This window comes from Diabrotica undecimpunctata, chromosome 7, assembly GCF_040954645.1.
Source record: "Diabrotica undecimpunctata isolate CICGRU chromosome 7, icDiaUnde3, whole genome shotgun sequence".
Taxonomy (NCBI): Eukaryota; Metazoa; Arthropoda; class Insecta; order Coleoptera; family Chrysomelidae; genus Diabrotica; species Diabrotica undecimpunctata.
Window position 1 is genome coordinate 89526734 of NC_092809.1, and position 25257 is coordinate 89551990.

The following is a 25257-nucleotide window of genomic DNA, read 5'->3' on the forward strand; positions in this document are numbered from 1 at the left end:
AGTACATCAAGAGAAGAAATTTGGAATATCTTGGTCATGTGATGAGAGCGAAAAAGTACCGATTGCTCCAGTTAATTATCCAAGGAAAGATCCAGGGCAAACGAAGCGTGGGGAGACGACGTATATCTTGGCTGCGCAATTTAAGGGACTGGTTCCAATGCACATTTAACCAATTATTTAGAGCAACAGCTTCAAAGATACGAATAGCAATGATGATTGCCAAACTCTGTAGCGGAGAGGGCACTTGAAGAAGAAGAATAAGTACATAGTCCAAGAAAACTTCTCACTTGATCTTTGTTCGTTGGTTCTGGCCATTCCTTAATGGAATCGCAGATAATTGACTTTATCTTGAAATAGCTGGCACTTCTTGGGGATTAATATCAATTGGTCACCTTTTTAACTCGATTAAAAACGTTTTCTAAATTCTTCAGATGATCTTCAAATGTCTCTCCCAAGACGATTATGTCATCTAGATAAACCAGGCATGTTTTCCAAGATAACCCTCTTAACACATTTTCCATAAGCCTCTCAAATCTCTCAGGAGTATTACAGAGTCCAAATGGCATAACGTTGAATTGCCACAATCCAGATCCTGTGGTGAAGGCTGTCTTCTCTTTATCTACTGGATCCATTTCTACCTGCCAGTATCCAGACTTCAAATCCAAAGTAGAAAACAATTTACTTCCAGCAAATGTGTCCAATGTGTCGTCGATCCGAGGCAGAGGATAACTATCTTTCTTGGTAACGTTGTTCAGCAAACGGTAATCCACACAGAACCTCGTCGTTCCGTCTTTCTTCTTAACCAGGACCACCGGAGAGACCTAGGCCTTGTAGAAGATTCTATCACTCCGTCTTTCTTTATTTCTTGAACAATCGTTTCACCTTCCTCTCTTTTCGCCTGTGGTAATCGTCGAGCAGTTTGACGAATTGGCTTAGCATTACCAGTATCAAATTTATGCTTAAAACGGTAGTTCTTCTCGTCTTTCCTCCTTTCGGTACGATAATATCACGATACCACCTAAGAAATTCCCTTAATTTTATTTTCTCTATCTGATTTAGAGACTGTCCAGCAACTTCAACCATTTGGTCGAATTTGTCGTTGGAATTATCGGATGTTGTCGTCTGACGAATTATGGATGTCACAGGTACACAAGTTCCTACTTTTATCTCTTTTTTGATGGTCACTGGGTAGTCATTGACATTGATAAGTCTCACAGGTATTTCTTTAGCCGAAGCCAACAATTCCTTTACAATTATGATTTCTCGGCCAACCTCGTCGTCATGGTTCCAACGCTTCATCATAACAGGTGTCCCTTCGTCCACAATTTTCTTTAACCGCGCTACTATGATCGTTTCACTTCTCGCAGGCACGACCTTATCTTCTTTAACGGCTGCTTGCACAGTGTTCTTATCATGTGGATGAAGAAGTACCTCCTCGTTACCAACTTTGATTACCTTATTCTTAAAATTCAATTGGAATCCATGCATATTCATTACATACATTCCTAATATAACATTCTCTTTGATGTCAGCAACTATAATAGTATGTACGAACTTTTATGCTCCAATTCCTAATTGTACTTTGGTTTCTTCATAAATGTTGGCATTTTCGCCTGTAGCGGTCCGAAGTCGCAACCTCGTTGATAACAGTTTATTATGGTTGTTTATAACTGTCGGGCGTATAATGGTTCTGGTCGCACCGGTATTCATCAACAACGTATGCCTTTTACCATTTATTTCTCCATCTACATATACACTATTTTCACGACATTTCAAAGAAACTATTAGTATGAGAGGGTCTTTGGAAAAGTTCCGGGTCGAAGCTGCCCCTCTAAGGCCAACCCGTTCTAGTTTTCCTGATGGTGAGTTTCTTGATCTTATGGTCCTCGTTTTCTTGTATGTAATACTTTTCATCATATTAACGAGCTGGTCAAGTTTATGTTTATCTCCTTCCTCTTTTACAGTCCTAACTTTACTGTACCCGCCAGAGGCCTGCGTAGCTGACTCGTGTTCGAGGGCGTCGAATAAGACATCAACCAGTATCTTGTGACGAGCTAATCGCAATGTTGTCTGAATCTCATGATCACGAAGACAATAGATAAATGTTTGAACGGCCAACTTTTTCATCATGTCTTCAGGAGCTGTTGGATAAGGATATCGTACTAATCTGGCAATATCTACCTCATATTCTTGAAGAGCCTCATCTTTCTTTTGTCTTCGATTTTGAAGCTGCAACTGATATACATGTTCCAAATGTTCGTGACCATATCGCATATTTAACCTCTTCTTAAGTTGTTCGAAATCATCCATCTCCTCTACGGCTATGGTCTGAAGCACATCTAAGGCATCTTCTTGAAAAGAGATAGTCAGGTTTACAGCCGTTTCTTTTTCAGACCATCCATTCGCTTTTGCAGCTGATTCGAACTGTTTCATGTAGTTCTTCCATGACGATTTTCCGTCAAAAGTTGGGACTTTAACATGAACAGAATCTCCACTTCCTTCAAATTTCGGAAGTGTTTCCAACTTACATTTCGTCTCGTCTTCTTTTGTCTCTACAGTACTTGGATTGTTTCCTCTCTTTCCCTATTTCCTCCATCTTTCTTTCCATCTCTTTCATATTTTCTTCGAAGGCCAACTTATCGGCAGCAACTTGGTTTTTTAACGAAGATATTCTATGGTCGAGGGCAGATATCTCAGAAGTGACTTTAGAGATTTTCGAAGAGATGTTAGCAGAAACTTTGCTTTCCAAAGAAGAAATCTCGTTAGAAACTTTGTTTTCTAAAGAAGCGATGTCGCCGGAAACTTTGTTCTCTAATGATGCGATGTCGCCGGAAACTTTATTCTCTAATGATGCAATGTCACCAGAGACTTTAACCACATCACCAGAAGCTTTGGCCACATCAGAAGAAACTTTCGAAATCGACAAGACGACAGCAGCATGTTTGACTTTAAATATATAAGTTTCCGGGTCCAAACTCTCTCTCAGAGTGCTTCTCATCTTGAATTTTTAGGATTTCTATAGGAAGCATGTCAGGTCCAGGGCTTTTCTCACTCTTCATTGTTTTTAATGCGTGTAATATTTCTTCTTTTGTAATATATGGACCTATTTCTTTTGACGTAAGTTCTATGTGCTCCAGATCTCCTCTTTCATCATCGAACAATTTGTCGATATATTCCGCCCATCTTTGTACTTTCTCGTCCGTATGTGTTATAGTAGTCCTGCGTCTATCTTAGTTCTGCCAGTTCTTTAACTTTCTTGTGTTGGTTAAACAGATCATATTTATTTTGAAGGTCTTCGATCTCTTTGCATTTCTCTTCAAAGTATTTTTCTTTTGTCTGCTTTATTATCTTCCCGATCTCGTGTTTTTTTTTGGCATAGGCATTTGCCATTCAACCAGTCACAACTTTTTTAAGTTCTTCCCAAAGGAAAGAGAAGAAAATAATTATCACAATATATTTATTATTGGTTATTTGGTTATCCATGGAACAAACATGGTTACTCGCTTCTCGTCTAGGGGCCCATCAAGGCATTAAATTAAAACACAAACTAGACCGTATACTAGACTATATACATTTTTGTTATTTAATGACAAAATGTAACAAATGTTATAGGGTGGAAGGATTTTATGTTTGATTAAATTTTTTTATTAAGTCGTTAGTTTGTTGTATATATCTTGTACATTCAAAGAAAATGTGGTTTAGATCTACTTTTTTTTGACAAACTTCGCATAAATTGGAATTTACAATTTTAAGTTTTGCCAGATGAGCCGGATAACATGCGTGTCCTGATTTCATTCTGATAATAGATGTAATGTATCTACGTGGAACAGAGTAATTTTTAAACCAAAATTTACTCGGGATTGAGGGTTGTATGAGTGCATATTGTGATTTTAAGGGTTGACTATATTCATGGTACTCTTGTTTTCACTGATTGTTTACAATATTCTTGATTGTTATAAATAAATCTGGTATGCAGAGCTTATAATCTGTTTTCGCACCAGAATCAATGGCTTTCTTAGCTAATATATCACATACTCATTATGCTCAAGCCCTATGTGAGCTTTAATCCACAAAAATCTAACTGTTCTTTGTTCCTGATGTAATTCAAAAATATTTTTTTTTGATTAGAAGGATGTAAATATTTGTGCTTTTGCTAGGAAAAGATATAGTCTCAATAGCTATAATAACCGACAAAAAATCAGATGCAATTATGGCGGAGTTGTCATTGGAATTTTTAAAATACTTTAATGCTTCATAAATTGCTATAGATTCAGCAGTAAAAATTGAAAAATTATGATCAAAAGTAAACATGTTTTCTATACTTTTTAAAGGAATATAAAAAGCGCATCCAGTGCCAAGAGAAGACTTTAATGCGTCTGTATAAATAACTGTTGATGCTGGCCAGTTTTCTAATAAATTCCTTAAAATATTGTAGCTGATTGCAGTATTTACATGGTACCTTGGTTTAATTAGCGTAATAGTTTGCAAAAAAGCATAAAAGTCTTTAAAGTTTGAATTATGATATGTGTATGAGTTGGTGTAATTGCAATTTGAGAGATTTCTAAAAGCGTCACAAAGTGGGGGAGAATTTTTGTGGATCCAATATTTATTTGTTAAATCTGCATTATTAAGTTTGCTAATACTGCAGTAAAGAGAGATGACGAATATTAATCAGAAATTTTTGACTAAGATATTCTCTTCTATAGTTGAGTGGAAATTCTAGTGCTTCAACATATAACGAATTGGTTGGAGTTGATTTCATAGTACCTAGGCAAATACGTAATATTGTATCTTGAAATACGTCTATTTTCCCCAAGATATTCTTAGCTGCTGAACCATACAAAACACATCCATAATCTATGATTGATCTTATATACGATCGATAAAAAAGTAAAACAGTTTCTACATCGGCTCCCCACCAAGTTTTAGAAATTGCTTTAAGGAAATTTAATCCCTTATTACATCTATTTAACATGAAGTCAATGTGTAACTTCCAAGTTAATTTACGGTCAAGAATCATCCCTAAGTATTTAATTGAAGAACAGAAATTATATTCCCGACTGTTCACTGTTAACTTGTCTATGTTTGGAAGATTATGCCTCGTGAAAATACATATACTAGATTTACTTGGTGCTATTTCGAACCCATTTTCTTTAAACCAGCTATTGGAGTAGTCGTTCATTTTTCCCAAAATTTGTATGCACTTTTCGTATGTTTTGGAAGATGAATATATAAGAAAATCATCAGCATATTATATTATATTAAGACTGTTATTTTTTAGGGAGACATTGTGCAAATCAGATGTATATAGATTAAATAATAAAGGGCTCAAAGCTGACCCTTGTAGAAGTACTAGATTGTTATATCGAGGACCTATAAGTTTATTGTTATTTGATCTCAAATAATTTTTTTTGTAAGTGTAAAAGTTGAGAATGGTTTTCACTAATGTAACTGGTATCTGCAAATTTCTAATCATTTTTTCCATAAGGATGTCCAGACAAACGTTATTATAAGCATCTTCTATGTTCAAACATATTGTGGGTAGGTATGTATTATTGGAAAATGTATCCTGAATGTCCGTTGCTAATGTAGCAAGAGCATCTATAGTACCACATCGTTTTTTGTATCCAAATTGAAGGTCTGGAAGTAATTTCTTCTTATCTAATCACCATTCCAGTCTATGTTTGATCATTCGTTCTAATGTTTTTAGTAAACAATACATCAGGGAAATGGGTCTGTATGACTCGGATAAATTGGGATTTTTTCCTGGTTTGAGAATAGGAATAATAATTACATCTTTAAATTCATGAATAACTGAATTATTGATAATTATGTCATTGAATATATCCAATAAAAATAGTTTAGCAATTTTTGGAAGAAACTGAATCATAGAATATTATCCAATCCCGGACTTATTTATGTTTTTGAGTGCATACTCTAATTCAGTAATATTCAATGGTTCTAGTAAAAATTCCTTTTCGGAATTTGTAGAATGTATTGTAATTTCCCGTGGTATGACAGATGGTGGTGTTATTTGATCAAAAAATTCTTTCTCTAATGTACTGTCAAAGCATTTTGTGTTCGATATTGGTTTTCTGTTTATTTTCCTGGCTTGATTCTATAAAGTTGATGATGGAGTATTTTTATTTAGGGCGGAGACAAAGTTTTTCCAACTTTGTTTGGCTATTGCTTTTAGTTTTTTCTTACCGTTGGCTATGGTCTCTTGGCATTTCAAGTAATTTTCAAAATTTGAATTATGTTTATATATTGAAAGTGATTCTTGCCTCTTACTGATGACTCTGTCGCAGTCTCTATTCCACCAAGGGGGAGGGTTTCGAATTTTATTTTTAAAAGGTTTATACTGTGGAATTGAAATTTCTGCTGCCTGGTTGATCCCATCTATTAAGAAACTGTATTTTCTGATATATTTTCCATTTGGTACTGCTTATCAAAAAATTGTTCAACGGAAGATGCATATAAATACCAATTGGCCTTTTTTATGTTTCACTTGCTTGCAGGATTAGTCTTTTCAATTTTATTCTTTCAATTCATTTCCATGTTGATGATAAAATGGTTTAAGCCCAAAGTCTCTGGATAGACGGACCAGATTATTTTAGTAGTTAGTTCAGGCGAGGCGAAAGTTACATCGATGGCTGAAATATTTTGATCAGGTCGGGTAAGATTAGTTGATTGGCCATTATTCATTACTATATAACCCAAATCATCTGCAGCTGTTATAAGTTGTTTTCCAACTACGTCATTAAAATTCGATCCTCAGATTTTATGAGCGTTAAAGTCTCCACCTATAATTGCTGGTTTACTTACTTCCGAGAAAATATTCATCCAATCATATACGGTGCTTTTACTTTTAGGCGATCTGTATATAGATAATATGCTTAATTCACTTTTTTCGTATTTAATCTTTGTACCACAAACTTGAATATCTTTATTAAAATTACAATTTAACTTTAATTCATAAAAGAAATTGAATTATGAATTAATATGGCAACGCCGCCAAAACCGTCGTGCCTGTCGTTCCTCATAAGATTGTAACCATTAAATCGATATTGCAAATTTTTTGTTTAAACCATGTTTCACTGAGAAGAAGAATGTCTATTTTTTCTTTGTTTAAATAATTCCTTAAGCTGCCTTTATTGGCAACCGCAGATCTAGCGTTCCACTGACTTATTTTAAAAGAATGTTTATAAGACATTAAAATTACTATTATCTATTGTATGAAATACCTGTTCTAAACTTGCAATTATTGTTTTATCGTCTATCGTTTTAATGTCTTCCAATGTATAAATGCAACAGTCAAAGCGATACATTGATATCGGGTAGACGTGTTTATCGATAAAGTCATTAAGCTCCCAGTTTTTGTGACAATTAGAATATTTTAATTTCGTCATGTTTAAAAATATTTACATATTATAGTAAAATAGTGATAAAAAAGTGAAAATATTCTCCCCTGATGGGGGAGAATACCAATAAGACGCCAATGCGCGAACTAAATACTTCTGAAGTTGTTAGTGTTAGTGAACAAGATATGGATACAGGAATTAATACCACCGTTTCTCCTGCTACAAGGGAAGTAAAACTTTTTAATATTAATTCTAGTAATTATTACGACTTTCAAAATTGTTGTGTATATGGTATATGTGGTCACCCACACCCTATGGTTGTGGGTGATATTTTACATCAAAAATTAAAGATCAACAATATTAAGTAGGAAATTCAAGGAAATTAAAAGTATAGGAAGAAACCGTGTTAAAGTAATCGTCAAATATATTTTGGATGCAAATAAATTAGTCAGTAATAGTCATTTAAAAGACGATAATTTAAAGGCGTACATTCCCAATCACCTCTTAGAAATCAAAGGGCTGATACGTGATGTCAATACCAAATATAACATTGAATATTTGAAAAAATATATGACCTCTAGTTCACAAATTATTGATATTAAAAGAATGCACAGGAAAATAGAAAAGGATGGAAATACAGAATATGTACCTAGACGTAATGTTATAATTACATTTGAAGGCAATTGTTTACCAAACTATGTTGTAATTAATTATGTATATTTTCAAGTTGAAAAATTGTTAGGTAAAGTTACACAATGTTATAAATGCCTTAAATTTGGACACATTTCTAGACAATGTAAAGGTACACAGGAATACTGCATACGATGTGGAGAAATTAAAACTGATACACATACATGTGATAAAAAAAAAATGTATTGCATCCACTGTAAAAGCGATAAGCATATATCGATCTCTAAAAACTGTCCTTTTTTCGAACATCAAAAAAAAATAAAAAATATCATGATTGAACATAAAATTTCATATTTGGAGGCCAAAAATTTGAACCATTCTTCTTTTTCTGGTCTTATTTGTAATAACAGATTTGAAATATTTTCAAATTCAGATAGAGAATTTGCAAAATTAACTAACACATCTGAAGTAAATAAACCTGCTTATTCCAACCTATTGAGGCCTCATTTACAGAAAACCAAAAATATTAGTCAACCAAGTTGTAGTAAATCAAGCACTGATTATAGGGAAAATAAAAAAAGAAAAGTATCATCTCCAACTTCCAAATATCCTACATCTCCTCACATCCCTTTCAGATTTGGACCATCTCAACCTTTACCACCCTTAAACAAGGAAAGTTTTCCAAATGTAGACAATGATAAAAATAAATTAGTAGATTCTTAAGTAATTCTTTTCTCAGATTTTATTCAAAATATTAATTGTTTAGAAGAGGCATAATCACTTGATATCAATATGTTAGCCAAAGGTATTAATAATGTTTTAGATAATATTTTTAAAAAATAACTAATCTAATTACTTTCAAAGCTAAACTCAAAATAATACAATGGAATGCTGTTGCTAACAAAAACAGCCTTCTCAACTTTTTAATAACCGAAGATATTGATATAGCTTTAATAAGTGAAACCTGGTTTAAACGGGATGTTGTTTATAGTTATAGAGGTTATAATGTAATACGCGAAGATCGGGATGACGGCTATTCCGGAGTTGCTATTTTAATTAAAACTGGTATTCCCTTTGAAAACATAAAAATTAAAAAAAATTATAATTAAGAATTGCTTGCTTGTGGTATTAAAATCAACTATAACAAAAGTCATTTAACTTTACTCTCTGTATATAGGTGTCCGAAAGCTAAAACTAACACCGAAGATTGGGATAAGTTATTTTCTCAAAACACCCTTGTATCATTGGAGGAGATATGAACGCACATAATTCTCTGTGGGGTTCATCTAAAAATGATAAAACAGGCCATCAAATTGTGGAAACAATTCAGAATCTAGATTATGTGGTAATGAATAATGGACAACCAACTTGCCAAACGAGACCAGGAAACACAGATTCCATGATTGATGTCACATTTTGCTCACCTTCTCTCTTTGATAAAATTTCGTGGTCTGTAGATACTGATACTTTGGGATCAAATCACTTCGTTATAAGGGTTGTAATCGATATCTTGGGAACTGATGCGAATATCATTTATCCCAGCAGTAAGTGGAACATTAAAAAAGCCAATTGGTCATTATACTCTCAGTTTATTGAAACCTTATTAACTAACAACCCTCACGCCTACTCAGACACGCAAGAAATATATAATTTCCTTATTGACTGTATAAATGAAGCTTCTAAACAATCAATTTGTCAATATAAACCATTTAAATGTAAACGTACTCCCGCTCCGTGGTGGGATTCGGAATGTGATGAATCCGTTGCGGAGAGAAAGAAAGCATTAGTAAACTACAAAAAAAAATCCTTCTCTTGAAAATTTTTGTAAATGCAAAGAAGTGAATGCTCGTGTCAAAAAATTCCTGAAATTAAATGCCAAACAAAGTTGGGTTGAATGGTGTTCAAAATTAAATAAACAAACTCCATCTAGTCTTATTTGGAACCAAGCAAGAAAAATTAACAGGAAAAAAGTTAACTTTCCACTGCCTCTAAGTAACACATGGGTAGACGACTTTTTTGATAAAATAGCTCTACCTTACGTAAATAACCAGATAGATGTAATACCATCTGAAACTCTCTCATCTGATCAGAATCATTTTCTCTTAACACCTTTTTCAAGAGCTGAATTAGAGTTTGCCCTTGATAATCGCGTTAGTACCTCACCAGGATATGATGCAGTCAAATATCCTATGATACAAAATTTGTCAGATAACGCAAAAGAATTACTTTTAAATATATTTAACCAGATAATTATTGAGGGTAAAGGCATAATCGATTTTAAGCGTATTATAGTTGTCCCTATTCCCAAACCGGGAAAATACCCTAAATTAGCTGAAGCTTACCGACCTATATCATTATTATCATGTATATTGAAGACTCTTAAACGGATGATTAAAATTAGGTAAGATTGGTGGCTAAGGGATCAAAGTCCCTTACCCGCTAACCAACATGGCTTTAAGAAAGGTTATGGAACCTTAGATTCCTTAACAACACTTGTAGACATTTAGAATAGTTTTTCCAGGAACAGTTATATACCTGCTTTATTTTTAAACATCGAAGGTGCTTACGACTCGGTATCTCTTACAATTCTCCAAGAAAAAATGATTACATTTTTTCATATTCCAGCGCAGTTTGCTTCTAACGTTGTGAACTTGTACACAAATAGGATAATTTATTTAAAAGACAATCATACTCTTATAGGACCTAGACTTAATAACAAAGGATTACCTCAGGGCTCCGTTTTGAGTCCTATTTTGTTTAACATTTACACAGCAGATCTACACAACATCACTATTACTAATATTGCATTTAATATTGTACAATATGCTGACGATTTCTGTTTGTATACAGAACACAAAAAATATCACCAATCCATTGAAAACCTGAATGAAGTGTACGGATTCCATAAAAAATTGTTTATAGAAAATGGTTTCGAATTATTATCCTGCAGTAAATCACAAGTTTGTTTATTTACCAGACATAACTTTCCTAATGCTAGTACAATCAATTTAGGTGGGCACCAATTTTCCCTTAAAAACACAATTAAATATCTGGGAATGATACTCGACCAGAAATTGACCTGGAAGTTACATATTGATGACATGTTGAACAGATGCAATAAGGGATTAAACTTTCTTAAATCAATTAATAAAACTTGGTAGGGATCGGATGTTGAAGTAAGTTTATTATTTTACAAAGCTTATATACGATCTATTTTGGATTACGGAAGTGTTTTGTATGGATCAGCAAGTAGTGTGCTACTAAACAAACTCAGCCTTACGAATATGTTTAGGAGCCATGTGATCCACTCCAGTACAAGCTTTATATTTAGAAGCCTTGGAACCTCCTTTAAATATAAGACGAAGGTTTTTGTCCAAAAAATATTTAATAAAAGTATACTTACTGAACTCACCTCTATACGAAAAGATAGTCACTTTGAATTGCCATGACCTGACAAATAAAATTTGGCAAAAAAAGAAATCTCCCTTACTTTGCGAAGCGTATAATCAAAATATAGCACTTTTAAAAGATATAGATAGAACGAACTACATATTCAAAAATTACTCTTCTTTCTTTTTACATACAGATATTATTGTACCAAATTATAGTGAAAATATATATTTAAATAAAAATATTGTTTTATCTATAACAAGCAAATACAAAGAGGCGATAGCTCTATATACAGATGCGTCTAAATCTCCAGATGGAACCGGATGCGCTTTTTTTATACCATCGGAACATATAGAAAAGAAATTCAAACTGAACCCGGAAACTTCAATTTATACAGCAGAGGCTATTACAATATATGAAGCTTTATTATATGTAGCTGAAGTTGAGTTTGCCCATATTCTAATTTTGTCGGACTCCTTAGCAGTGTTAAAATCCATTGGTAAATATGGACCACCCAACTTACAAGACTGCCCATACATTTATAGAATTAAACATATTATTCAAACTCTTTTAACCAAATCTCTAGGAATACTCTTTTATGAACCAAAATAGATACTCGATAATTTAGCCAGATATTCCCAAATTTCCTTGGTACAAGTCTTTTAGAGCTTCCAGAAGGCACATAACCTCCATTATTAGAATACGTTTCGGACACGCATGTTATCCAAAGCACTTATTTAAAATAAAGGTTTTGGATGATGACAAATGTGAGCATTGTGGAGAGGAAAGTGATTTAGATCATATATTTTTTTATTGTTCTAAAAACAGAGTCTACTCATCCAAACTTATAAATGATTTATTAAAATATAAATTAGCAGCTCCTTGGAATATACTATATTTATTATCACTTAAGCTCTGTAGATATTTACAACTCCTTAATTAAATTTTTAAAAGACAGCAAATTATCATTATAATTCTCTAAAAATTATTTAGTTAATCTTGTTACCTTTGTTTTAAACCATTTGTATAACTTCCTTCTCTCCGTGACCTAGTGTTGTTGTGTCTTATATAAATAAATGCGGGTCCAAATGTAAAGGGAAAAATTGGTTGCTGTACTGTTGATTGAATAGGAGAGGAGTTGGCTTTTCTTTTCTTTCCTGTACGAAGATTTTCGCTATCAAAATTAGTTTGACGGTGTGTTGGAATTTGAGTTTATCTTATACTCATATTAGGTCGATTTATAGAAATATTTTTATTATTTACAGGAGTGTGGGAAATTCTTTATCATAATTTGAAAGAACAGAAAAATGATTGTGACTAATTTTGCCGGAGAATGAATTTTCACAGTATAATTTTGCTTCTAAAAAGGTAGATTGATGCTCTATCATAATTGGTCTTAATTTTCTTCTGCTTTTCATAAAAAGGGTAGTTTTTAGATATTGTTACATGGTCACTATTTTTATAATGTATGCCAAACTTGGTTTTGTCAAATTTATGATCTGCATTTATAATTTCACCACATTGTATACAGAAATCCTGTGTACTTTTGCACTGTTTAGAAATATGTCCAAATTTCAGACACCTGTAACATTGTACAACTCTACTGACAAATTGCTCAACGGGAAAATAAACTCGATTGAAGGCTACGAAACTGGGGAGAATATTTCCCTCAAAAGTAATAACTACAGTTTTCTTATCTACATACTCTGTTGTTGATTCTTTTTAAATCTTACGCTTTGTTCTATATATACTTAAAACTTTAGACGTACATTCAATATTCTCCATTAAATAATTAACATCGTACCGAGTATCTACGTCCCTAACTAACCCTTTCACTTCCAACAAGTGATTTAATATATATGCTCTTAAATTATGTTCTTTTAATGTCTTATTATTAACTAATTTATTAGCATCTAAACGAGAATTTTTAGAATCTTTATTCGATTCCGACCAATACTCTTAATTTCTTTTATATAACTAAGTTTTAATATCTTAAACAGTATATGTCCTACAGTTATGGGGTGCAGCCTACCCAAGTTTTCTTCGCCAGTTTTTTCAAGATATACCCAAATATTATTTAAATTGTACTTATCTGATAGCAAATTAAAATGTTTTATCTCCATTTTCGTGGGCTGCAAACCATCTTTTTCCTGAGTTGTTTCATCATCAATTACCAATGCACTGTTCTCACTAATCACATCACTATTTCTTTCGTCGAAGAGAACGTCTTTAGATTTTTATTAATCCCATTGGGGATTGCATTTATTTGAAAACACACAATATAGGTATATATAAAAATACATCACAATACAAGTAAAAAACTGGAAACTAATTAGCAAGCTGTTGAACCGAAAACAATTAGTACGAATGTTCTTTAGGTCAGGCCGTGGAGTTGGGGTGCCTACATTGTAAAAAATGACATGCCCCTTCCCTCCATGCTATGGCATACTGGACGAGCCATACAGTCTGTAGTCAATACCCCGAGGTATGAGCGGGAACACAAAGTGTATTAATACTCATACGCTTATGAAACGCACCTGGCGCATCATAAGGGCCTTCACATTTCACTCTTTTTTCAACTTGTCTTGAGTGAAATGTCTTTAATCTTTCCTATCGGCCTCTCTTGGCTAACTCTTGTTATTCCGACTCCGAATAGCTATTAGGTTACGAGGGCAGACGGGTCATTATACTTCTTTTTACTACATTCTCATTCACCGAATGATTGCCGTTATAAGCAATCCCCCACTAACTGACCAACGGCTTCGGGCGGATGAGTTAGTAAGTAGTAGGGCACTGTTTTGTCCTGTGGTTGAGAAATTGACCTCAAAGGCGGATGAACCTATATATGGTCAACGGCATAAGGATGTAGAAGGCAACGGGAAACCACTACATTAAAGATCGTCAGATTTCCCTAGACTAATGACCATGCAAAGCACAACCACACAATTGACCCCCAGTCCGTGGTAGATGGTCAGGGGGTGCTAAGAATTCCCACGAAGAAGGCTAGGACCCACCCGAAAGTGGAAAGATTTAAAAATAAACAAATCATACAAATTGGAACCTGGAATGTCAACAGTATGTTTGAAGCCGTCAAAATCCACAACACCATCCAAGAAATGAATAGACTTGACATTAGTATCCTTGGCATCAGTGAGATGAGGTGGCCTAATTCAGGAACGATTAAAATTGACAACAAGACAATATACTACTAAGGTAACAATCAAAGACAGCATTGGAATGGAGTTGGTATCATCGTAAGCGAAGGTATAGAAAAATGCATTAAAAACGTGGTCTACCACTCGGATCGTATGCTACTTCTACAATTACATGGAAGTCCAATCGATATCAATATCATACAGGTATATGCTCCAACAACTGATAAACCCAACACTGAAATTGAAGAGTTCTACGGAGACCTACAAGGACTAATGCAGCTTACAAAAAAGCATGAAATATCGATAATAATGGAAGACCTCAATGCAAAAGTGGGAAAAGGTAGATCTGAAAATATCATTGGAGAACATGGACTAGGTCAGCGAAATGAAAGAGGCGATAGGCTGTTTTAATTTTGCCAAGAACAGAATATTACTATTATGAATACATGGTTCAAATTACCTGCGCGCAGACTATATACATGGAAATCGCCACAAGACAATGATAAAAATTGCGTCAGAAAAGAAAGTAGATTATATCATGATCAACCAAAGATACCAATATAGCATACAAAGCGCAAAAACTTACCCCGGTGCAGATGTCCCTTCCGACCACACCTTGCTCGTCGCCAAATTCAAAAACACGTTGAAAAGCATAAAAAGAAAGAAGAGAGAACAGAAATTAGACATGAGCTTACTCAAGGATATAGAAACGAGACAGAAGATATCACAAGAACTTAACCACGAATGTCGAGAACTTAAAAACAGACAAAAGAAAAATGATGTACCAGAAAACTCCGACGACTTAAACCAAATATGGAAAGAACTTAAGACTGTATTTCTAAAAGCTGAAGACCACCTTAAATACACGAATCAAAGAGACAAAAAACCATGGATAACTAATGAAATATTAGAAATGATGAATGTGACACGACAACACAAGAACAAAGTCTGGAATAAATATAAAGAAATACAAAGACTAATAAGAAAAAAGATAGTGGACGCAAAAGCACAGTGGCTTGTAGAAACTTGCGAAGAGATAGAAGACCTACAGAATAAACATGATGATAGACTTCTCCATAAGAAAATTAAAGAAATGTGTGGGATCAGAAACGCTAGGCAGTGTGGCACAATAACAAGCACGGATGATAGAGTCCTGACCACAATAGAAGAAATAAGCATTAAATGGCGAACATACATACAAAACCTATTCTCAGACGATAGAACAATAAATATTGATAAACAAACATCGAAAATAACGACTTGCCCATTTTAACATCAGAAATAAAATACGCCTTAAAAAATATGAAACCCGGAAAAGCCTCTGGACCTGACTACATTCATAGTGAAATTATACAACTTTTGGAAGAAGACAATTTAGAACTATTATCAAGACTCTTTAACAGTATATACAACACTGGTACAATTCCACAAGATTGGTTAACGTCCACGTTTGTGCCTATACCCAAATCAAACTACGCAAAAAAATGTAACGACTTTCGATTAATAAGTCTCATGCCCCATATTCTGAAGCTATTTTTTAAATTATCCATAACAGAATTTACAAAAAATGCGAAGAGGATATGGGTCCGGAACAATTTGGCTTTCCAAACGGTATGGGAATTCGAGAAGCTTTGTTCAGTTTCATTGTTCTCATGCAAAAGTGCCAGGATCAACAAAAGATGTCTACTTGTGCTTTATAGATTATGAAAAGGCTTTTGACAAAGTCAAACACGATCAGCTAATAGAATGCTTGCAAAAAAAGAACCTGGATCCAAACGACATTAATACAATACGTGAACTCTACTGGAATCAAAACGCCTCTGTCAGAACTAAAATGGGTGATACTGAAACCATAAACATCCAAAGAGGAGTTAGACAAGGTTGTATACTATCACCATTATTATTCAACTTGTACTCAGAGGACATCTTTGCACATGCTCTAGATGAAGCACAAGAAGGAATAAAAGTCAATGGAAAAATCGTGAACAATATCAGGTATGCCGATGATACAGTACTGATTGCTAGCAATGAAGAAGAACTACAAATTCTGTTAACCAAAGTAGTACGAGAAAGAGAACTATACGGCCTTAATGAATGTAAAAAAACCAAAACAATGGTAATTTCAAAAAAACACACACCAGTTATAAACATACTAGTCAACAACAATCTAGTTGAACAGGTGAAAAAGTTTAAGTATCTAGGCTGTTGGATACATGAAACCTTAGACCAAGAACAAGAGGTTAAATGTAGAACTGAACAGGCAACAAACACCTTCTTAGAGATGCGACAGTTACTCACTACCCGTAATCTTGATTTGTCCCTACGATACCGCATGATAAAGTGTTATGTATATAGTATACTATTACACGGCGTGGAAGCTTGGACGTTAACAGTCAGCTCGTTACGACGTTTAGAGAGCTTTGAGGTGTGGGTATTTCCCCAGGTAGTTAGAAATGAAGAAGTTTTAAGGCGTATGAATAGAGAACGTGAACTCACAGAAATTATCAAGAAGCGTAAAACGTCTTATCTCGGACACATATTTAGACACGACAGGTATACCTTCATTCAGCTTATTATAGAAGGGAAAATAGAAGGCAGACGCGGCCCGGGTAGACGTCAAATGACCTGGCTGCGCAACATCAAAGATTGGACAGGATTAGACTTTCAAAGTTTAATAAGGAAAGCCCAAAATAGGGAAGACTTTGCAGAGGTCATCGCCAACCTTCGCTAAGAGGACGGCACCTAAAGAAGAAGAAGAACGAATGTCCTTATCGTTTGAAGGTAAAATCGAGACTGATTGGTGGTTTATCTCTCTGTATTTGTTGTTGTCTTTGTTTTTAAATTGTCTCCGTTGTTCGATCATATTGAGTATCTCGTCATTCATCCATTATTCTTTTCTTCTTGAGGAAGTCTTTAGTATTTCTTTAAAGGGTTCCAGTAGACAATGTTTTAAGTAGATAGGTAGCCACTTCAGCCCACTTTTTTCCCCAGATTCTGGGGAAAAACCGCTCGCTCCTTATGGAGAATATGGCAAATTTCCCCAGACCCCTGACACAGATTTCTCCAGATTTCGCCTAACCTAAGCTAACCTAACCTAACCTAACCTCAACGTGAAGATAGCGTCAATTCTTCTTCTTCTTTTACGAATTCTTCTTCTTTTACGTTTGACCTAACCTAACGTAACCTAACCAAACCTAACCTAACCGCAACGTGAAGATTGCGTCAATTCTTCTTCTTTTGCGCAACATCAATTCTTCTTCTTCTTCTTTTACGCAACGTGAAGGTAGCGTCTATTCTTAACCTACGAAGCGCGTACTATCAAAGAAAATAAATAAAAATACAAGTTATAGACGAAACCTAAGATAGAGACCAATAAACGAATTCACAAAGTATAAAAATACAAGTTATACACCTTTATATTAAGAGACAGACTAAGAAACGAATACAGAAAGTATAAAAATAAAAAAATACAAGTTATATACTTACAAGTCCTACGAAGCGCGTACTATTAAAGAAAATAATAAAAAATACAACTTATATACGAAACCTAAGATAGAGATCAATAAACAAATACATAAAGTATAAAAATACAAGTTATACGCCTTTATATTAAGACAGAGACTAAGAAACGAATACATAAAGTATAAAAATAAAAAAAAATACAAGTTTTACATACTGAAACCTTTATATTAAAAAAAAGACATGTACAAGTATTGTTTATTTACATTACATTAGTACCAAAAAGCACGTCTTTATAATCTTCCTCCATCTTTAGTAAGCGATTAGGATATGCCAAGGTAAGAGACGTCTGACAACTAGGAATATCTGAAACAGAATAAAGTGCTTAATTAGGGTATAATGTACACGTTCATCCATAAGAATCAATGTAAAAAGTGCTGCATTTATCGCATTTAGTAAAATTGATTACATTAGCTGTAAACAACCAAAGTTATATCTTCGGTCGGACGGAAGATTAAATGGTATAACATTATGCTCAAAAGGCCTCTGAAATGTGCAGATTTGTGCTTGTTCTTCCATAAGAATCAATGTAAAAGTGCTGCATTTATCGCTTTTAGTCAACTTGATTACATTAGTTGTAAACAGACAAAAATCTTGATTACCCCCACCACTTTCATCATTAACACACTATGAATAATACCAGCAAGCGTTCATTCATCGAATAACAGTCAAAGCAGACACATCGCAGTATGGCCAATCTTATGAAACAGTACATTCAGTTAAACTTAATTAAGACATGTATTGAGCAAGAATTTATTCGGGCCAACTACGCAGGCGCGTGTTTACCGACTAGTTTAATCTTACACGAAGTCGCAAAGCAATATGGAATAACAACAAAGGTCGTAGTAGGTACAAAATTTTACTCAAATGGAGTTACAATCACACCACATTTCTGGAATGAGCATAATGAAATAATATACGATCCAACAGACGCAATTACAAAACATCATCTACCTCATCAAATAGAATTTACTATGAAAAAAGGAATGGTCATGTGTAAAAGTGATGAAGACAGAAAAATGGTTGATATTTATCACGATTTTAAGAAAAACAGATCAATGGCAGCATATCTTGAGGAGGCTCCGGAATCTCTACTAGAGTTACGTAAAAACATTTTTATTGCTGTAGCACAGATACTAGGAAATAAATAAAAGTAATGTTTTAAAGTAATTGTTTTTTTACAACCCATTGTTGAAATGACCTACCTACGAAGAAAATGTTCTATGAAACCTCTAAAAATATATCAAATAGTACTTACGTTTATAATTTTTGTAGCCCAAACACAAACAAACAACTTATCGCCAAGGTTCTTGTAGCACAAACACCCACTGTTACTTTTCGTACATGTTGACTGGCACAAACACCCACTGTTATTTTCGTAAATGTGGACTGGCACAAACACCCACTGTTACTTTTCGTAAACGTTGCCTGGCACAAACAACCGTTGTTACTTGCGCAATGATGACTGCAGACTGGTAGTACAAAACGTATTCGTTCATTAAATAGACAGGCTGTTATGACGTAACACACGCTTAAACCATGTTGCGCAATATTTCGTAAGACTATTCGTTTATGTATCACATGCAGGACTTAATTATAAAATAGAATGGAATGTGCACACGTTTCAGGCATCCATGTGAATATATTTTATCTCACATTAAATAATAGAATTGGAATGTGCACGTGCTTCCGGCTATATATCGTGGGAGATGTGTTAAAAGGAAATGACCAATCGGTGATTCATCGTTGATTGCATACACATTTGGCATATTCGCGTCTATATGACTAATCCAATTTAAGATGAAAATAATTTATATCTAGTACCATATAACAAAAGTAGAAAATAGTAAAATATATTGTAATATTTTTATTCTTTGTTTAAAGTACAAAGTACAGTAACTAGATGTCCCTAGTACCTTACTGACTAAAACGTTTTTAAAACAAATAGATACTAGTAAATGACTATATACATGCTAGGTTAGGTTGAGGTTAGGTTAGGTTAGGTTAGCTTAGGTTAGGCGAAATCTGTGTCATGGGTCTGGGGAAATTTGCCATATTCTCCATAAGGAGCGAGCGGTTTTCCCCAGAATCTGGGGAAAAAAGTGGGCTGAAGTGGCTACCTATCTACTGTTTTAGTCGAACCCAGTACTCGTCAATATCATTGGTTTTTGTGTTCAATTTGCTGCAGTTCACATGCAGTTCATGTTGGAGGCATTCTTTTACTTGAGGTTCTTGTAAGTTTTCTTGTTTCTATTGTAGGGATTCTTTGATGTCTTTTAATATTTTTAAGGGTGAGTGTAATCTTGGCAATAAGTGGATTGTGATCTGAGGCCATGTCTGATCCAGGATATGCTTTCATGGCTTTAACAGCATTACGGTATCTTTCATTGATTATAATGTAATCTATCTGGTTCCTGACTATTTTCTCTGATGTATTTGCGGGCGATCGCCATGTATACAGTCGTCTGTTTGGTAACTTGAAAAATTTGTTTGTAATAATAGTAGATATGTAAGGCTGATCTGAGCACAACCCCTAAATCGCAACCCCTAAAATCGCAACCCCTGGTCGTAAGTTCCAAACGGCTTAACGTAGGATGACGTACGAGGGCTCTTTGGAAAGGAGATGAAAAATGGGGTTGGACGCAGTACGTGCCGTGCGCATCGGAGCATGCCGAAAGGGCATTATTAGGTATCTTCGTTTCTATTGGTCCGATCGTGACGTACGAGGGCTCGTTGTAACGGGGAGGAGACGGGGAATACTTTGACACAAAGAACAAAGATGGCAGCATTGCCAAATGGGGGCTAAAACGTATCTTCGTTGCTATTGGCCTGATTTTGACGTATGAGGTGTCAAATGAAAGCGTTGGTGACACAGAAGCCATGTCAACGTTCAGTATGAACATTCTTCTTCTTCTTTTCCGTACAGTGCCTAAGAGAATGTGACAGTCGACGCAGAACGTGAAATGTCACGTGACATCCGACGTAGAACGTGACATTCGACGCAGAACGTGAAATGTCGCGTGAAATAACGTGACATTCGACGCAGGACGTGACATTCGACGCAGGACGTGACATTCGACGCAGAACGTGAAATGACGTGACATTCGACGCAGGACGTGACAGTTATGTGACAGTTAAGACGTTGCTTGACATATAAAACGTGACATTCTACGTAGAACATATTCAGTAGTAATATGAATCCCATTGAGTACATACATAGAGTAATAAAATTTCAAAGAAAACTTGATCAGTTAAAGAAAGACATTAAATCATATGAGGATTTTAAACATATTACAAGACAATTAGATAGCCTGCATTTTGACAACAAAACGTGGAAACCCGAAGAGTTGAATCTACAGCAGCAAGACACCTGGGCCTGTAGAAAATTGCCACCAGCTATATATCCATTACGACGTATTCAACCAACACCATGTTTGTCAGCAACAACACCACGGGTGTCAGCAGCAACAACACCAGCGAGTATATGAAAAGTGAAATAGATAATGTCTTTGCAATGTCCTGTGTAATATTAGCATCTGTATTTATCTTAATTTTAAAAATTATTTTTGAAATTGTAAGGAGAAAATTTGAATCTTCATGTAATATAAGACTCGATCAATACAGATGTTTTAAATAAAAAAGCGTTTAATTTCTAATATATTTATTTATATATAAAAAAAATTACAATGGTATTATGTTATTGGCAAACCAGTGACGTAGACGATCCTCATTTCTTTCGGTGCACGAAAATAATCCAGCGGCATAACATGGGTTTGCAGTAGGGCCAACGTTTCCAGTAGCACGAGGCGTACCATCAAACTTGCAAACATCAATAATAATGGAAAAAACTTCAAAAACGTGACGTTTCTTATCCAAATATTCTGCTTTTTGTTCTCCTCGAACGTAGATGTAATCTGCTGCATACAACAACTTGGTTTCTAGTATTTTATTGATTTTGGACAATTCTACTTGCCCATCAGAGTATCGAATCCCAAGCAGTTTTTTCTCCAGGTATGATGCAGTCTTCTTATCCCCATTGCTTAGCGCATTAAATGGTTTCTGAGGCAAAAAGATGTAATGACTTCGTTTAAAACCTATTTTAATGGTAAGTTCTTTGGGAACAAACCATCCGTCCACATCGAATCCCTGAATGTCTACGAATGCTACTCTCATGATGACTGCTCGTATACTACTGGCAATTTATGCATCTAATTTAGACTTTTTACAATTTCGGTGAGAGGGAAGTACTCCATTACACAATCATGAATTATAATGCAGTAGACTTTGGTATTTTCAGGAAAACCATTATTCGCTTCAATATCGAGTTTTACGTCAACAGTGGATGCTTTCATGCTTTCTTCTTGTTTTGAACAATCGATGACGAACAATGCGTGATTCTTGAACTCTGAGAAATCGAGTAGAGGACGTTTTTGTTGAGAATGTATGTAGCTAGGATAGAAGTCAGTATAATTGAAATAGGCCTCATTGTAGTCAGTTTTGCTAAAATCCAACTGAATTCTCTCGTTCGGCCAATATTCTCCATTTAAAGATAATCTGATACTTTGGATCGACATTGTCAAATAGGGTGGGATCGGCTGAATTCTTGTCACGTTTTTTTTTAAAAGAAAACAATGACATAACGTGTCCTTTCAACTGATGTGCTAGTTTTAACGGCCCAAATTTCACGTCTAGCACTTTTGGTAATGGCAGGTAATTCATGTAATTCCCACTTTCTAAATGGAATAACTATAGGTTGATCTTGTTGAATGGATTTCATAAGTTCCAATTTAATATCACCATTGGGAAATATGTGCTTGACTCTAAGCTCAATGTTAGTGATGTTAATCTTAACAGTTGTAACTTGGCCTTGAGTTTTTTCTTTGACAATTATGCAATCGTTGTCGTTTCGAGCTCGAACTAGTCTTATTGTTTGACGGCCACACGTAATCATTGGATAATCATTGAAAATGTTGAATATATGTTTAAGAGGTATCTGTATATTGAATGAATGATCTGCAGCGTGTAGAATGGGATCCTTAGGGTAATTACAGCCTGCCATAACCATATAATTGGAATCATCTTGAGTGTAACATGTCATGGCACGTACAGCACTTATGATACCAGGATCCCGCACTGTTTCCATCTCCCTTGCGCTTTCGCTGTACGTACACGAATCGAAAAGAAAAGCACCCACATTATTTGCTAGTTTGACGTCGCCAGTTCCGTTTATTGCGAGCGATCCTTTAATGCATAACAAGGTTTCGCTCATTGCAAAGAACGAGTCGACTTGATTGATGCTAAATTCTACAATGTCATTGCAGTTGAATGATTTGATGAATGGTGCATATGTTCGGTATTCGGCCTTTCGAATCGACTCGTCAAACATCGGCTTACGATAAATATCAAATATTGGAGGCATTATGCTGTTTGAACGTGATCGTTTTCCATACATAGTTGTCATGTTTTCAGTTTAAAACCAAGTGATTGCAAAAACAATTTGTTGGCAAACGTAAGATGTTGCCGCTTAGACGAGGACGTAAGATGTTGCCGCTTAGACGGTTGCTCAACTAATGGTGTACTATGGGCAGTAGATTGCCTTATTACTAATCCCATTTCCCTCTTGATCTAAGTTCCAGCACCAATATGCTCTGTTCTCCTCTAAAGTTTACAGGTCGTCCTTCTTGATCGACAGCCAATACTGTGATATTGGTAATTTCTCGTTGCGGTACAACAGGTAAATACAACAAATTGTGTGGAGTTTCGTCAATTGCGTACCCAGGATTTGATTGTATGATAAATTCGTAGATCGTGTGAGCAGGTCTCTTACCATCGAAGGCTCCGGTACTAATGTTGCATTCAAAGCGTATGCTAGATACTTTAATAATCCTAACAGGTCGATCTGAAGAATGCGTCTGTTCTGGATTTAGTATTGCAGGAGAAAATCCCAATCCTGTACCAATACTGTCAGGTTGCTTAAACGAAATCTTATATTTGCTGAAAATTTGACACTGCAACGTGTTATGGTTAGGTTTTAGACTAAATATCGTTTCTGGTTTAAGCACATTATCAGCACCCAATTTCTGTTGTATGTATTCTTCAATATCGGCAAGTTCATAACATCCATCGGGGAAATCAAATTGTTGCAATTTGTTTTTGTCATTGTAGTAATAAAATTTGGTATTTTCAATGTTTGGTATACTATTGTAGGAATGGAAAAATCGAAGAGCTATCTCATAATCTTTATTCGGATCCAACACGATCGGTGTGGGAGGTTGAAATGAGAATATGTAATTGGTGCTGTCTACTCTCAACAACTGCGACATGATGACTGACTCACGTCAATGTATTAATAGGTTATTATATTAGAAAAACAACAATATTTACTTTAATAATTTAATTTGTTCCAAAGCAAGTTTACATAAATGACATGAAGCTTGAAAATCAGGTGGGCCATCCCAGTGAGTCCTCCAATCTGGTCTGTTATAATGTACGAAGCAGGGAAGTACTATCTTCAGGTTAAATTCTCCTCGATATTCTTCAGGCAATTTATGCCATATTTTTAACAATTCTGTAGGTCGTACAGTTCGTATAATATAATCTAGCGGTATGTATTTTAGTTCTTCTTCACTGAATTCTGTAAAACATTTTTTGTGAAACATATGGTCCATAAGCAGTTCCGTACTTTTAGTAAGCTCCATTATATAAAAACTTTAAGCATAAATGTCCACAAATAATTTGATTGTAGGTTTGATACTGATGGTTATTATAGAAAACGTTGGCACGGGCACCACCCAGATACTTAACAAGTTCTTTGGTCGGCTTCAAATTACCAAATGAATCGAAATACTCTACGTTGTTGTTTATCTTTCTGTATGCTACCCAATGTGTTCCGTTATGTGTGGACACATCCAAGTTTACTATTGCACATTCTCGTTGTCGAGGACCGTCTCTAGGCAGAGCGTCATTCATGAAAACATATATTGACGATATAAGACGATTGAGTAGCTTCATTGGAAGTTTTTTTTTTAAATACAAGCCGAATCCACCTCTCGGTTTCTTATTCATTGCCCTGTTATGGCGAATATCCTCCTCCAATTTCTTTTGAGCATTCTTAGCGTCGACTACTGTCTTTGCCACCCCAGCTACACCCCCCGCTAAAGCCACAAAGCGGAATGGCCCGCAAATAGAGGTATGAGGGGTAG

The 25257-nt window shown here is 35.0% G+C and overlaps 1 protein-coding gene across 1 annotated transcript; it reads right to left on the bottom strand.

Moving 5' to 3' along the window:
• Positions 1–22673: 22673 nt before the first annotated feature.
• On the bottom strand, positions 22674–23441 carry LOC140446528 (uncharacterized). Its single transcript, XM_072539089.1, has one exon. It carries the CDS (start codon positions 23439–23441, stop codon positions 22674–22676), a length of 768 nt encoding a protein of 255 aa, XP_072395190.1.
• Positions 23442–25257: the final 1816 nt, after the last annotated feature.

Coding starts and splice junctions, on each gene's coding strand:
- LOC140446528 (XM_072539089.1), bottom strand. CDS start 23,441: ATGTTTGACGAGTCGATTCGAAAGGCCGAATACCGAACATATGCACCA.